Source organism: Oncorhynchus kisutch, unplaced genomic scaffold, assembly GCF_002021735.2.
Source record: "Oncorhynchus kisutch isolate 150728-3 unplaced genomic scaffold, Okis_V2 Okis02a-Okis13b_hom, whole genome shotgun sequence".
In the NCBI taxonomy this organism is placed as follows: domain Eukaryota; kingdom Metazoa; phylum Chordata; class Actinopteri; order Salmoniformes; family Salmonidae; genus Oncorhynchus; species Oncorhynchus kisutch.
This window is the reverse complement of record NW_022261979.1, coordinates 5,879,730-5,891,077: the sequence shown is the minus strand read 5'-3', so window position 1 is coordinate 5,891,077 and position 11,348 is coordinate 5,879,730. Positions and strand designations below refer to the sequence as shown.

Genomic DNA, 11,348 nt, shown 5'->3' with positions numbered 1-11,348 from the left:
ATGTATTCAATACACTTTGTGAAACAATTACCCTACCAACTAACCTTGCACCCCTTAAAACCTCACCACTACTCCACTACTTTAGCCCGATCTAAACCTACTTCAGGCCAGCAGCCCGGGACACTATCGTTCAAAATATCTTGTAACTCTACTGCAGTAAAATGCCCGTACACGCTAGAAATCATCGATTGTGGATTTATACCACAGATAAGGTTAGATAATATTAATTCAAATTGTCAATACAATTTTTATAAATCTACTAGTAGACTTGTTGGGTGTATTTCAAGCCAGGACATAATATATGTAATTCATTTTAATCCACACGCCAAACCCAATAAAGAAACAAACTAACATTTATACAAATATGGTAATTTATGTGCAAAACAAAAACACAGATCAACGAGGTCATTTCTAGAAAATAAGAAAAAACACACATCCTTTAATTTAGCACACCGTGAAAACTTCTATAGGAGAACCGAGAGGCACTTGTACTATGCATCTTGAATATTATATACTACAGCATATTAGGCTAATAAACTGCTTTAGTTTTTGAGCCAAATAGTGCGTGTTTACAAGCTGCCCAGGCTGTGAAGTTATACTGTACATATAGTTTATCAATGACATGAGATTCCAAATAAACATTGTATGTGTCCACAAGTTCTTGGGTATATTAACAGATCGTATAAAATATCTACACACGTTTCAATTCTACTAAACACTCTTTACAATTGTACAAAAACAAATTGGTCCACACTGTCTTTTTTTTTTGTTTGTCAAAATGGGTACATGTATAAACTCAAGTGTTAATTGACAAAATACTAGTTAGACTTTTTTTTCTCCCCATGACTTCAAAAAGGGACATCTAATTCTCATGACTCTTTAAATGTTGTCTCGATGACATCATTTCCTTTAAAATTCCCTTTTTCATAATAAGAAAATAATGACAAGGGTTATCACCGTTTCTTTCTATACATCCAAAATATATCTTCTAGATAAACACAGCTTGCAATTTGGTTAATATATTTCCTTGTTTGTTTGTTTTTTTTGCACACTGACTCACTTTAAATGCATTCCGTCTGCAGAATGACTGTGCATACAGTAAGTTAGACATTTACGTTCCCTGGCTCAGCTTTCTTTTCAGGTTCAATCTCTGGAACAACAAGGTCGTGCTTCAGCTTGCTCAGCTCAGTCCAGTTAAACCCCATCAGAACCTTAGTCTTCTTCTGTCGGAGTGCTTTCATACACCGGCTGCGCTTCGCCCCAAACAGAGACGCCACATCAGTCCTCTGGAACCACAGACGGCCCGCCAGGGCCTCCATCTCTTTCCTAGACAGGTAGGGCCTCTGGTGGAAGTATCTAGTGAGGAACTCCTTTCTATCCTGGAAGGGAAGCATCTCCATTCCTGTGGGATCCAGCACCAGGGACACAGTGGGGTCAAATGTAAAAGCACCAGGTTTGGATTTGTGCCCCACCTGCTGCTTGGTGGCCCCCCCTGTCGCTTCCCTAGACCTACTCGGTCTGCTCTGATCCAGGGTAGCGGCCGGCACGCCACCGTTGATTGTCTGGGCATTTGGATCAGGGTTGATCAATCTCTCTGCATCCTTGGCTGCCTTGGGGGCACACCTACAGCGCTGGACGTGTATGGAGATGGTTTTGGAAGTGGACTTGTCTGTGTACACCCCCAGGCAGTATACACACTTGAAGGCTGGGGCCTTCAGTATGGCATGTATAGTGGGTACAATGTGATGCTTTGTCTTCAGATGGAGCTCGTAATCATCCCCGTTCTGAGGCTTCTCTGGACAGAAGGGACAACCGTCTTTTGCTAGGTTTTGATATGCTGACTTGATGGACTCTCGTCTCAGCTTCAGATAGATCCGGTCTTTAGTCGATGTGACCAGAACCACGTTTAGCTCCTTGTCTGCAAGCAGGTCTTTAGGGACAGTTGCGCTCATGTCAAAAAAGGGAAACAAAAGGCCCCCCTGGGGATTGATTCCCAGACGATATTTCTCTTTGAGGACGTCACAGTTGGCTTTGTCTGAGAGCTTGTGTTCCTTACCCATGTGTACCATGACTTGCTGGATGGAATAGAACACCAATGGGCAGAGTAAACACTGCAGACCATGCAACAAATGCTGAAAAATACCCTTCTCCGACAATAACGTTTTACATCTTGTGCATTTCACTGTGTTATTCTCCATCTTCTTCAGAAATTGTGTCTGCACAGCCAACTCTTTGGGTTTCTCAGTGCCGTTGTCACCTTGTGTCAGGTTCATCACGGCCGTGCTAGGCGCTTGATTGGACACCGTACCGTTTCCCATGACGATTATAGTCGACGGCTTGTTCTGCTGTTGTAGAGTGGTCATGTTCTGCGTCACAAGCACACCTTTATTGACAATTTGGGTGACCCCAGCAGACTGGACTGGCATGGCAACCTGAACAGTTTCCAGTGTGTAGGTTGGCATGCCGTTTACCTTGTTGCCAGTAGGGACCAGACGGACAGACTGGGAGGACATGACGGCTCCTCTGGGACCAGACTGGGTCAACATAAAGGGCTGGGAACCACCACCCATCTTGTTGTGGACATTGATTTGGACACCAGGTGGAAGTAGGACCTGTCGGGGTTGTTGTTGTTGTTGGGGAACTCTAATTGTTATTGGTAACGGTTTGGTGGCATTCTGCTGGGTGTTGGGCAGCATCATTCTGATGGGACCAGCTTTGACGAGTGTGGAGGTGGGCAAGGCAGCACGGTTCTGAAGAGAAGTAACTGCCCGCTGAGTGAGTACTAAGCCGTTTCCTCCTGGGCCCTGTGTGGCGAGGAACATGTGCCTCTGGTTTGGACCACACACAAGGGCCGTTGTGTTACTTGGAGCAGCCAGAAGCATAGTACCGGTGGAAGGGTTTTTTGACATGGACCTTCCGTTGGGTTGCTGTTGGTTACTGTTCTTGGAGACCAGAGAGACTACTTTTTGGACAGCCCTGGGAGCCAGGTTCGGAAGCTTCTGCTGCGGGCCGTTCCTTATGCTAGTTTTGAGGTTCGTGTTGACATGTTCGACGATGAAGGGCCTGATGTGCTCGTGCAGTTCCTTGTGTTTGTCTGAGCTCAGAATGTGGTAGAGCAGGTGCTCCGACGTCTCCGCCGGCATGTTACACATCCTGCAGAAGAACGTGGACAATTTGACCCCGCCCGCTGTCTGTTCCGCTTCGTTCCGGTGACCATAGTAACGGTTCAACAACGACCCGTAGTGGTTCACCAGGACGTGTTTTCTCATGACATAGAACAGCGAGTCGTGGAACCCACAGCCTCGACACGAGTATTTGTCTCCTACGTCAGTGGTGGAGACTGAATGGATGGTAGTATGGGACGTGGTGGAGGTTAAAGTACATGAGGCACTGGTGGTTTTGGCTGAGCCCCCGTGGAACAGCTTGATGTGTTGATTGGTGACATCAGGCTGGCTGATGAAGGAACAGTTGGGGCAGGAGGACAGGGCGCTGATGTCCTCCTCCTCCTCGTGACAGCGCTGGACGTGTCCTCTGAAGGTGTACCATGACCGGGTAGAGAACCAGCACAGGGCACAGCATAGCATCTCTCTGCGATATGGCCACTGAGTGATTTAAATAATAATGATGAAGTTAGCATGTGATTTAAATAATAATGATGAAGTTAGCATGTGATTTAAATAATAATGATGAAGTTAGCATGTGATTTAAATAATAATGATGAAGTTAGCATGTGATTTAAATATTAATGATGAAGTTAGCATGTGATTTAAATAATAATGATGAAGTTAGCATGTGATTTAAATAATAATGATGAAGTTAGCATGTGATTTAAATAATAATGATGAAGTTAGCATGTGATTTAAATAATAATGATGAGGTTAGCATGTGATTTAAATAATAATGATGAAGTTAGCATGTGATTTAAATAATAATGATGAAGTTAGCATGTGATTTAAATATTAATGATGAAGTTAGCATGTGATTTAAATAATAATGATGAAGTTAGCATGTGATTTAAATATTAATGATGAAGTTAGCATGTGATTTAAATATTGATGATGAAGTTAGCATGTGATTTAAATATTAATGATGAAGTTAGCATGTGATTTAAATATTAATGGTGAAGTTAGCATGTGATTTAAATATTAATGATGAAGTTAGCATGTGATTTAAATATTAATGTTACATTTAAAATATAAAGTTAAGACATATTACAGTATTGTAACAGCTATTATGACAGAATAATAAATGACTTGTCGTCCACAATGATGAGCGTACCCTTTTTCTCCTTTTGCCATGGTAACCGTCCGTTAAATCCTCCCAGTCTGTGTTCTCAAAACAGTCGTCTCCTGCATCAAAGCATTTAAGATCCTGGAAAACAAAATAGACCAAGAGAGGGTTAATGCAAAAATGAATCTATCAATATTCTATTAAGAGTAGCCACAGTGAACAAAGTCCCACTAATATCTGTGCTTGAACATTTGTAGTGTACAAACAGAACTTACATCCAACAACTTTTTGCAGTTGTCAAGTCCAATGTCACATAGAATATCTTTGACTCTCTTCCTTGATTGTCTGATTTTGTCCAGTTTCTCCACAGGTAGTTGGTACATCTTTTCCCTGCACGAGCAAAACACAGCAGTAAATAAAAGGTTCATTTCACAAGCCAGAGGTAGGCCTAGAAACAAAAACAAGACATTTTAAATCAGTTTTTTTGTATATACTGTAAACAATAACCACTTCAGTGTCAGTGATACAAAGCAGCATTTAGTGGAGGTGCCTCTGGACTAGTAGGCCAAGCAAGCGGTTGCCTCTGAATCCCATAAATAGTTCTATATAAAATGATAACAACTTTGTCATTAGTCATTGTTGGCGGAAACGGTACGTTCCTCGGTTTTCGTTACTGGCTACATGAACGCAATGCCAGCCAAGTAGTAAAACGTATCATTTGGTCACTTCGTCTGCTGCGAAAAACTGCAGTTAAGAGAAGTTACATAATTCTGTGAATGGCACACTGACAGTTGGATGTTACTGGCTAGCAAATAACTACGAAGAATGAGCAGAGAAATACCAAACCACTGATCAATCATCAGGATGCATAATAATACTGCATCTGCGCAAGCCAGCTAAAACAGTTGTTAGCTAGCTGGATGACTGATGCTAGCATCGCATTTTGCCTAATTTGCATGCACACACAGACAGGTCACTGAGGTAACTTCACCAGTCATACACATTTGGCGGCAGGATTTAAATATTTGGTGAATTGCAACAACGTTTTGGACACAATGTTAATCATGCAGATATATAGTGAAGATACATTTGGGAAAGTGTACCTTACACGACCTGGCAGTCGAAGAGACAGCTCTCGACAGAGTGCGTGCTCGTGAGTCTGTTTTCACCAATCCGAGTGGAGAAGAGCTTAGGCGCGCGCACCACACGGCTATGAAAAATATACCATGAAATACTCGGCATGCATTTATCAAATCGTTTTCTTCGCCTCTAATACCAATAATGGCAGAATTTCCTCTATTTTTAATCAACCATTTCTTTTGTTTGTTCTGTTGAAGAGCATCATCCAACTATTGATAGGAAACATGGCGCACAGGAAGTGAGGAAGTGACGTTTGCTCATTAACATATTGCATGGTCATGACCCTCCAATCAAATGAGTGTGTCTCTAATTCTTACCCTGGATCATTTTGAGCACAGTAGAACAATTGATCTGACCTTGATCACCACTGGGGACCACACCTGTTGCCACCAGGTGTATCACACTCATCAATTCATATCATACCTGTTGCAGCTTGGGGCACCCTGTGAAATCACACCTATGGGGGATAAACTACAATAGGTTAACATGGCATATTGAATATAGAATACATATAGAATTTTTATGGAATACATATAGAATTCTAGAATTCAAATTTGCCTGGTTCAATGAGAGATTTCTGCAGCTCTAAGTATTTCTGGTCAATGTCATTTTCCCATAAGCAGAACATTATGACAACAAATATCATACCAGGTCAGATGTGAGCTCAAGACAGGGTCAAGCATTAGGTACTTGAACAATATTTTTGATAACTTATCAGCATGCATGGTCTACATCTGTATTGTTGAAGTGGGTCGGGGAGACTGTTTTGTTTCATCTTTGAGTTAAACCTATGGGCCTACTGTAAGCAAATCACAAATTACTGAAACTGTGGTTGATATTTAGCCCACATCCTCTTTAATCAATGTCTGTGGACAGAAGGGCTGAAAACTCACAGATACAAACGCCAGTGGCTCACACAGTTCATAATGACACAGTTCATAATGACACAGTTCATAATGTCACGGTTCATAATGACACAGTTCATAATGACACAATTCATAATGTCACAATTCATAATGACACAGTTCATAATGACACAGTTCATAATGACATTTGGGACACACATAATGGCTTGATATTTTGGTAAGGGGATAGTTAAGGATGTATTCGTCATAAATGGCATTAGACATATTTATTTAACTAGGCAAGTCAGTTAAGAACAAATTCTTATTTACAATGACGGGCCAATTGTGATACAGTCTGGAATCGAACCAGGGTCTGTAGTGACGCCTCTAGCGCTGAGATGCAGTGACTTAGACCGCTGTGCCACTTGGGAGACATAATAAAACCACAACAGTGCTGTAGCTTTAATAATACAATCTCTCTACACAATGCATCAGCAGTACATGTAAAGGACATGCACATTCACAGTATAACAACAAGTGCCAGAACTGCATTTACTAATAATACATAATGGTGTTTCATGACTATTTCCATATTAAATACTTAGGCGCTCCGCTTTGTGGTTTCAAATGTGCTGAGAGACTGACGCTGAGAGGGACAACATTTAAGTGGGTTCAAAAGGTCAGATCCCTGAATTCACAATGTATCATCAACACCCTATTCCCTTTATAGTGCACTACTTGTGACCAGGGTCCAGGTCAAAGCAGTGTGCTATATAGGAAATGGGGTGCCATTTGGGAGCCAATAAGAAACGTCTCCTCCGTCTCAAGCATTGAAAAGGTATAACAAAGGCTGGCAGTGTCTGTAGCACAGGAGGTTGGTGGCACCTTAATTAGGGAGGACAGGCTCGTGGTAATGGCTGGAGCAGAATGAGTGGAATGGTATCAAATACATCAAACACGTGGTTTAATCAAACACCTGTTTTATACCATTCACTTCATTCTGCCCATTTTTATGTGCCGTCCTCCCCTCCCTGTGGTTTGTAGTGTTCTAGAATCTGACTGTAGAATCACAGGGTGATGACCATTCCGTCCTCCCCTCAGCAGCTCCCTGTGGTTTGTAGTGTTCTAGAATCTGACTGTAGAATCACAAGGTGATGACCATTCCGTCCTCCCCTCCCTGTGGTTTGTAGTGTTCTAGAATCTGACTGTAGAATCACAAGGTGATGACCATTCCGTCCTCCCCTCCCTGTGGTTTGTAGTGTTCTAGAATCTGACTGTAGAATCACAAGGTGATGACCATTCCGTCCTCCCCTCCCTGTGGTTTGTAGTGTTCTAGAATCTGACTGTAGAATCACAAGGTGATGACCATTCCGTCCTCCCCTCCCTGTGGTTTGTAGTGTTCTAGAATCTGACTGTAGAATCACAAGGTGATGACCATTCCGTCCTCCCCTCGGCAGCCCCCTGTGGTTTGTAGTGTTCTAGAATCTGACTGTAGAATCACAAGGTGATGACCATTCCGTCCTCCCCTCGGCAGCCCCCTGTGGTTTGTAGTGTTCTAGAATCTGTCTGTAGAATCACAGGGTGATGACCATTCCGTCCTCCCCTCAGCAGCTCCCTGTGGTTTGTAGTGTTCTAGAATCTGACTGTAGAATCACAAGGTGATGACCATTCCGTCCTCCTCCACCCCTCCCCTCTGTAGCACCAGGCTGCGTCGTAGCTCTGTCCTCAGGGTGAGCAGGCTGCTGTGGTTAAACACACCTCCATTCATCTCCCTGATGGCTGGGCTGCTACTGTAGTGCTGCTGCAGGGTCAGGTCTCGGTTCAGTCTGAGGTTCAGGTTAGTGAGGCTGGGCTGTGAGTGATAGGAGGTTGAGGAGATGATAGAGTAAGGTCGACGGGGAGGACGTCGGGTGGATGGCCTAGGAGAAGGCCTAGGACTCTGCTGGGGCTGGGACCAAGCCTGGGAACGGGAGGCTGTGGAGGTGGAGGCACAGGAGCGACGGGATGAGTTTCTGAGTCTTCTCTCAATCACAATGTCCAAGTCCTCGTCGCTCTGCAGCTCGTCATCAGTGAAGCTGTAGGCTCCCACACAGATGGGCATGCTGTGGTAACTCTGGTAGTCTAAAGAGCTGACACTGCCTGAGTTTATCCCCGACATCCAGCTGCCGGTACGCACTATGTTATTACGCTGGTTCACTGGCTTCACTGTGATGATAAGATTGTGACTGTTTGCGATCATCATGTCTGTTACCTGGTCTAACACCTTGCCCATCACCTCAATCCCATTCACCTCAAGCACCTGGTCGTTAATGGCCAGCAGCCCTGTGCTCTCAGCCAGGCCTCCAGGGACCAGCCGTGAGATGAAGATCCCAGGTACCTTCTCCAGGCCGTGGGGAGTCACCCTCACAGTGGTCCCATCCCGGATATAGAACCCCAGGGGCCTCTCTGAGCCCTGGCGGTAAAGGCGCACCCGGCGCTGAGATGCGGGCAGGAAATCTGTGTCAATAATGGACGAGATGGGGCGGAAGTCCTGCGGCCTGCTGATGTGGACCGTGGGCCTTTTGCGGTTCACGTCGCCGCGTGGCAGGGGGATCGCTGGCACCTTCCTCCGGCGTGTCACAGTGGCATTGGGGCAGAAGGTATTGTCGTCTACTTCCTCTGTGAAAAGGAAATCTGTTAGTACGCGTCTTGAAAAGCAAAACTTGTCAAATGTACTAACTAGTTTAATTCCCCTAAGGGCTACAATGCAAATCAACTGATGCATTGTTTGTTTTACTGTGTGGGTCAATGTGGGCAAGAAACAACTTCTGACTTAGCACAACAACCAGGGCATAAATCATACTGTCAACATGCAGGATATGTTCTGATTCTCTACAAACTATATAAACAGGAGTTCCTGAGGGTACATAAACAAGGGAAACAAATGTAGATAGTCCACCATGTAAACAAACATACGAAAATAGCAGCACACAGCAATTACATGAGAATAAACATCAACCCTGGACAACTAAATGACTTCCCCTTCTGCTGTTGGTGGAGACACACATAAACAACTTCCCTGATGCAAACTCTGATAAATCCCGTATGACGAAGGCTTGCAAGAAGCATATATGAATTCCAGTCTCAGCTTTGGATGATATGTTATCTCAGTGTTATTGAAGCCTATCGATGTTACCTGGTTTTTATTACCTTTTTAATGACAGATAACCATAATAACTGGCTTAGTCTTGCATAATTACAGCTAGTTGTGTTTAGGGCTTCAGAGTAAAACAACAGGCTGGTCTGTTCTGGGTGTATACCTTGTCTCTGTATGAAGATCCGCAGTAAGGTAGGAGCAGTGGACACGGCCTTGCAGAAGTTGCCATCGTTATTGATGGGTAGTAGCTCTCCCTGGATATCTGCATAGCCAATGATGACATCAATGCTGGTTAGACGGTGCAGGCGCAGGATGAGCTTGTAGAAATCTTGGAACTCCCCGGGGTTGGAACGGTTAAGGGAAAACCTTCTGAACTCTGCTCCATACTAAAGACAGAATGTTTCGGAGAAACTTTGAACGATAAAGAAAAGTTGTCCTTTCCATACTTATTAGACAAATCAAAGCAATTCATTGACGAATGCGGTTTTGATATTGAGTGTCAGCGATGTATTAGGCTACTGGACTAAACTAAGATGATATGGAGCAAAATATACATGTACCTATAGATCAGCCATGAATTGTGAGCAGAAAATCTATCTAGCTTATAGCCATAATATTGGCTACTACATATGCAGGTAATAACACATTTCTTATAATCTAAAATATAATGTTATGGCAGGTAAAAATGGAAATGAATGGGTGAATGGACCACCAAATTGGTGGTAAACAGATGATTTCATACCATAAAAACATAAACACATTTTTTTTAAATGACAGTAGCCTACACTAGGGTGACATATTGGTTGTAGGACTATATATAATTTTAGTCAAGGACCGTTATTCTTCCATTTATCGGGAGCACAATGCGCAGCTAGACAGCATCCTCTCCAAATGGAACAATAGTCATCCCATAAAACAGGATGCCCAACTCCCGCGCGGCTACTTACTTTGCTTTTCACTTCCACTGTCGCACGATACTGCAAAGAAGACTGCGATTTACTTAAACTCCGATTCATTTTCTTATTCTTCAGAACCCCACTGGGTTCTGTGTGGGTTGTAGACTACTACGTCTGTGGGTTCAGTTTGATCCACTGTCTGCTGCCTGTGCGTAAAGTTACGCTTCTTCAAACAAAGCCGTTTTCCCGTACTTCTGCGGGAGTAGTTACTGCTTTCTTCTGTCACATAAAAAAAAACTGTGTTGTTCCCGGCTGACTGGTGCGGGACCGGGGCCGACGGATTGGGTAAAGTTAACCATCATGACATCACCGCCCTCATCCTTTCCATAGCTTCCCTCTCCTCTCCACCGGAGGACGCAGTTTCTTCTCTTAAGTGCTGTAGGGATGGATTACATTGGACTACTAAATATCTTATAACTTTGCTTCAGATTTACTAAATATTTATAACTTTGCTTCAGATTTACTAAATATTTATAACATTTGATGTATATATTTGTGACACATTAATACACAAAAATAACCTGGTGTGTCAAGTTGTTTATTTTGCAGTTAGAAACACAGTATGCATAATGCTCTAAACCTTTATAATCAGTGGTTATAATGAGTTCAATCAACAGTCAATATGAAGTGATATAAATTACAGTACATTTCCATGTACTGTCTGAGAAGGCATATTCACCATTCAGAAGCAATATATTCCATTTCTATCCAACATTCTATTATCTATAGTGTCATAACTTCTATAGAATTTTCCAGGACGGAGCTATGATTAGGTGCTTATTAATGTGGATGGTGAAGACTTCTCTGATTAGTGACACTGCTGCATTGTGGTGGCTAAGTCTCAATACTAAATATCTAATTTTCCTCCTCTCCTTTCCTTCATCCCCGCTGGATAGATTTACCCCATCGTCCTCCTTCCTTCCACATTCTGCTAGATCAGTGATGGTGGAAGTTAGGACCCTCTAAGGCAGGTCTTCTACAACAATGGTTCCCAAACTGAGAGGTCGGCAGGGGGAGGGAGGGAGGGAGGGGTCCCCCCCC

At 43.3% G+C, this 11,348-nt stretch overlaps 2 protein-coding genes across 4 annotated transcripts; both read right to left on the bottom strand.

The window, feature by feature from the left end:
* Window positions 1-352: 352 nt before the first annotated feature.
* LOC116359308 (activity-dependent neuroprotector homeobox protein 2-like) lies at window positions 353-5,618 on the bottom strand. Of its 3 annotated transcripts, none has more exons than XM_031812108.1 (4): window positions 5,334-5,618; window positions 4,506-4,620; window positions 4,279-4,371; window positions 353-3,602 (listed from the first exon to the last, which is right to left on the bottom strand). In XM_031812108.1, the coding sequence occupies exons 2-4, from the start codon at window positions 4,611-4,613 to the stop codon at window positions 1,104-1,106; spliced, it is 2,700 nt and encodes an 899-aa protein (XP_031667968.1). In that variant the 5' UTR covers window positions 4,614-4,620; window positions 5,334-5,618; the 3' UTR covers window positions 353-1,103. The 3 variants fall into 3 exon arrangements, with proteins under 3 accessions (XP_031667968.1, XP_031667967.1, XP_031667969.1); XM_031812107.1 differs by having other exon boundaries at window positions 5,339-5,618; XM_031812109.1 differs by having other exon boundaries at window positions 5,344-5,618.
* A 584-nt stretch (window positions 5,619-6,202) lies between these two features.
* LOC116359324 (partitioning defective 6 homolog gamma-like) lies at window positions 6,203-10,617 on the bottom strand. The gene is made up of 3 exons (XM_031812209.1): window positions 10,299-10,617; window positions 9,515-9,737; window positions 6,203-8,873 (listed from the first exon to the last, which is right to left on the bottom strand). Exons 1-3 carry the CDS (start codon window positions 10,365-10,367, stop codon window positions 7,867-7,869), a joined length of 1,299 nt encoding a protein of 432 aa, XP_031668069.1. The 5' UTR covers window positions 10,368-10,617; the 3' UTR covers window positions 6,203-7,866.
* Window positions 10,618-11,348: the final 731 nt, after the last annotated feature.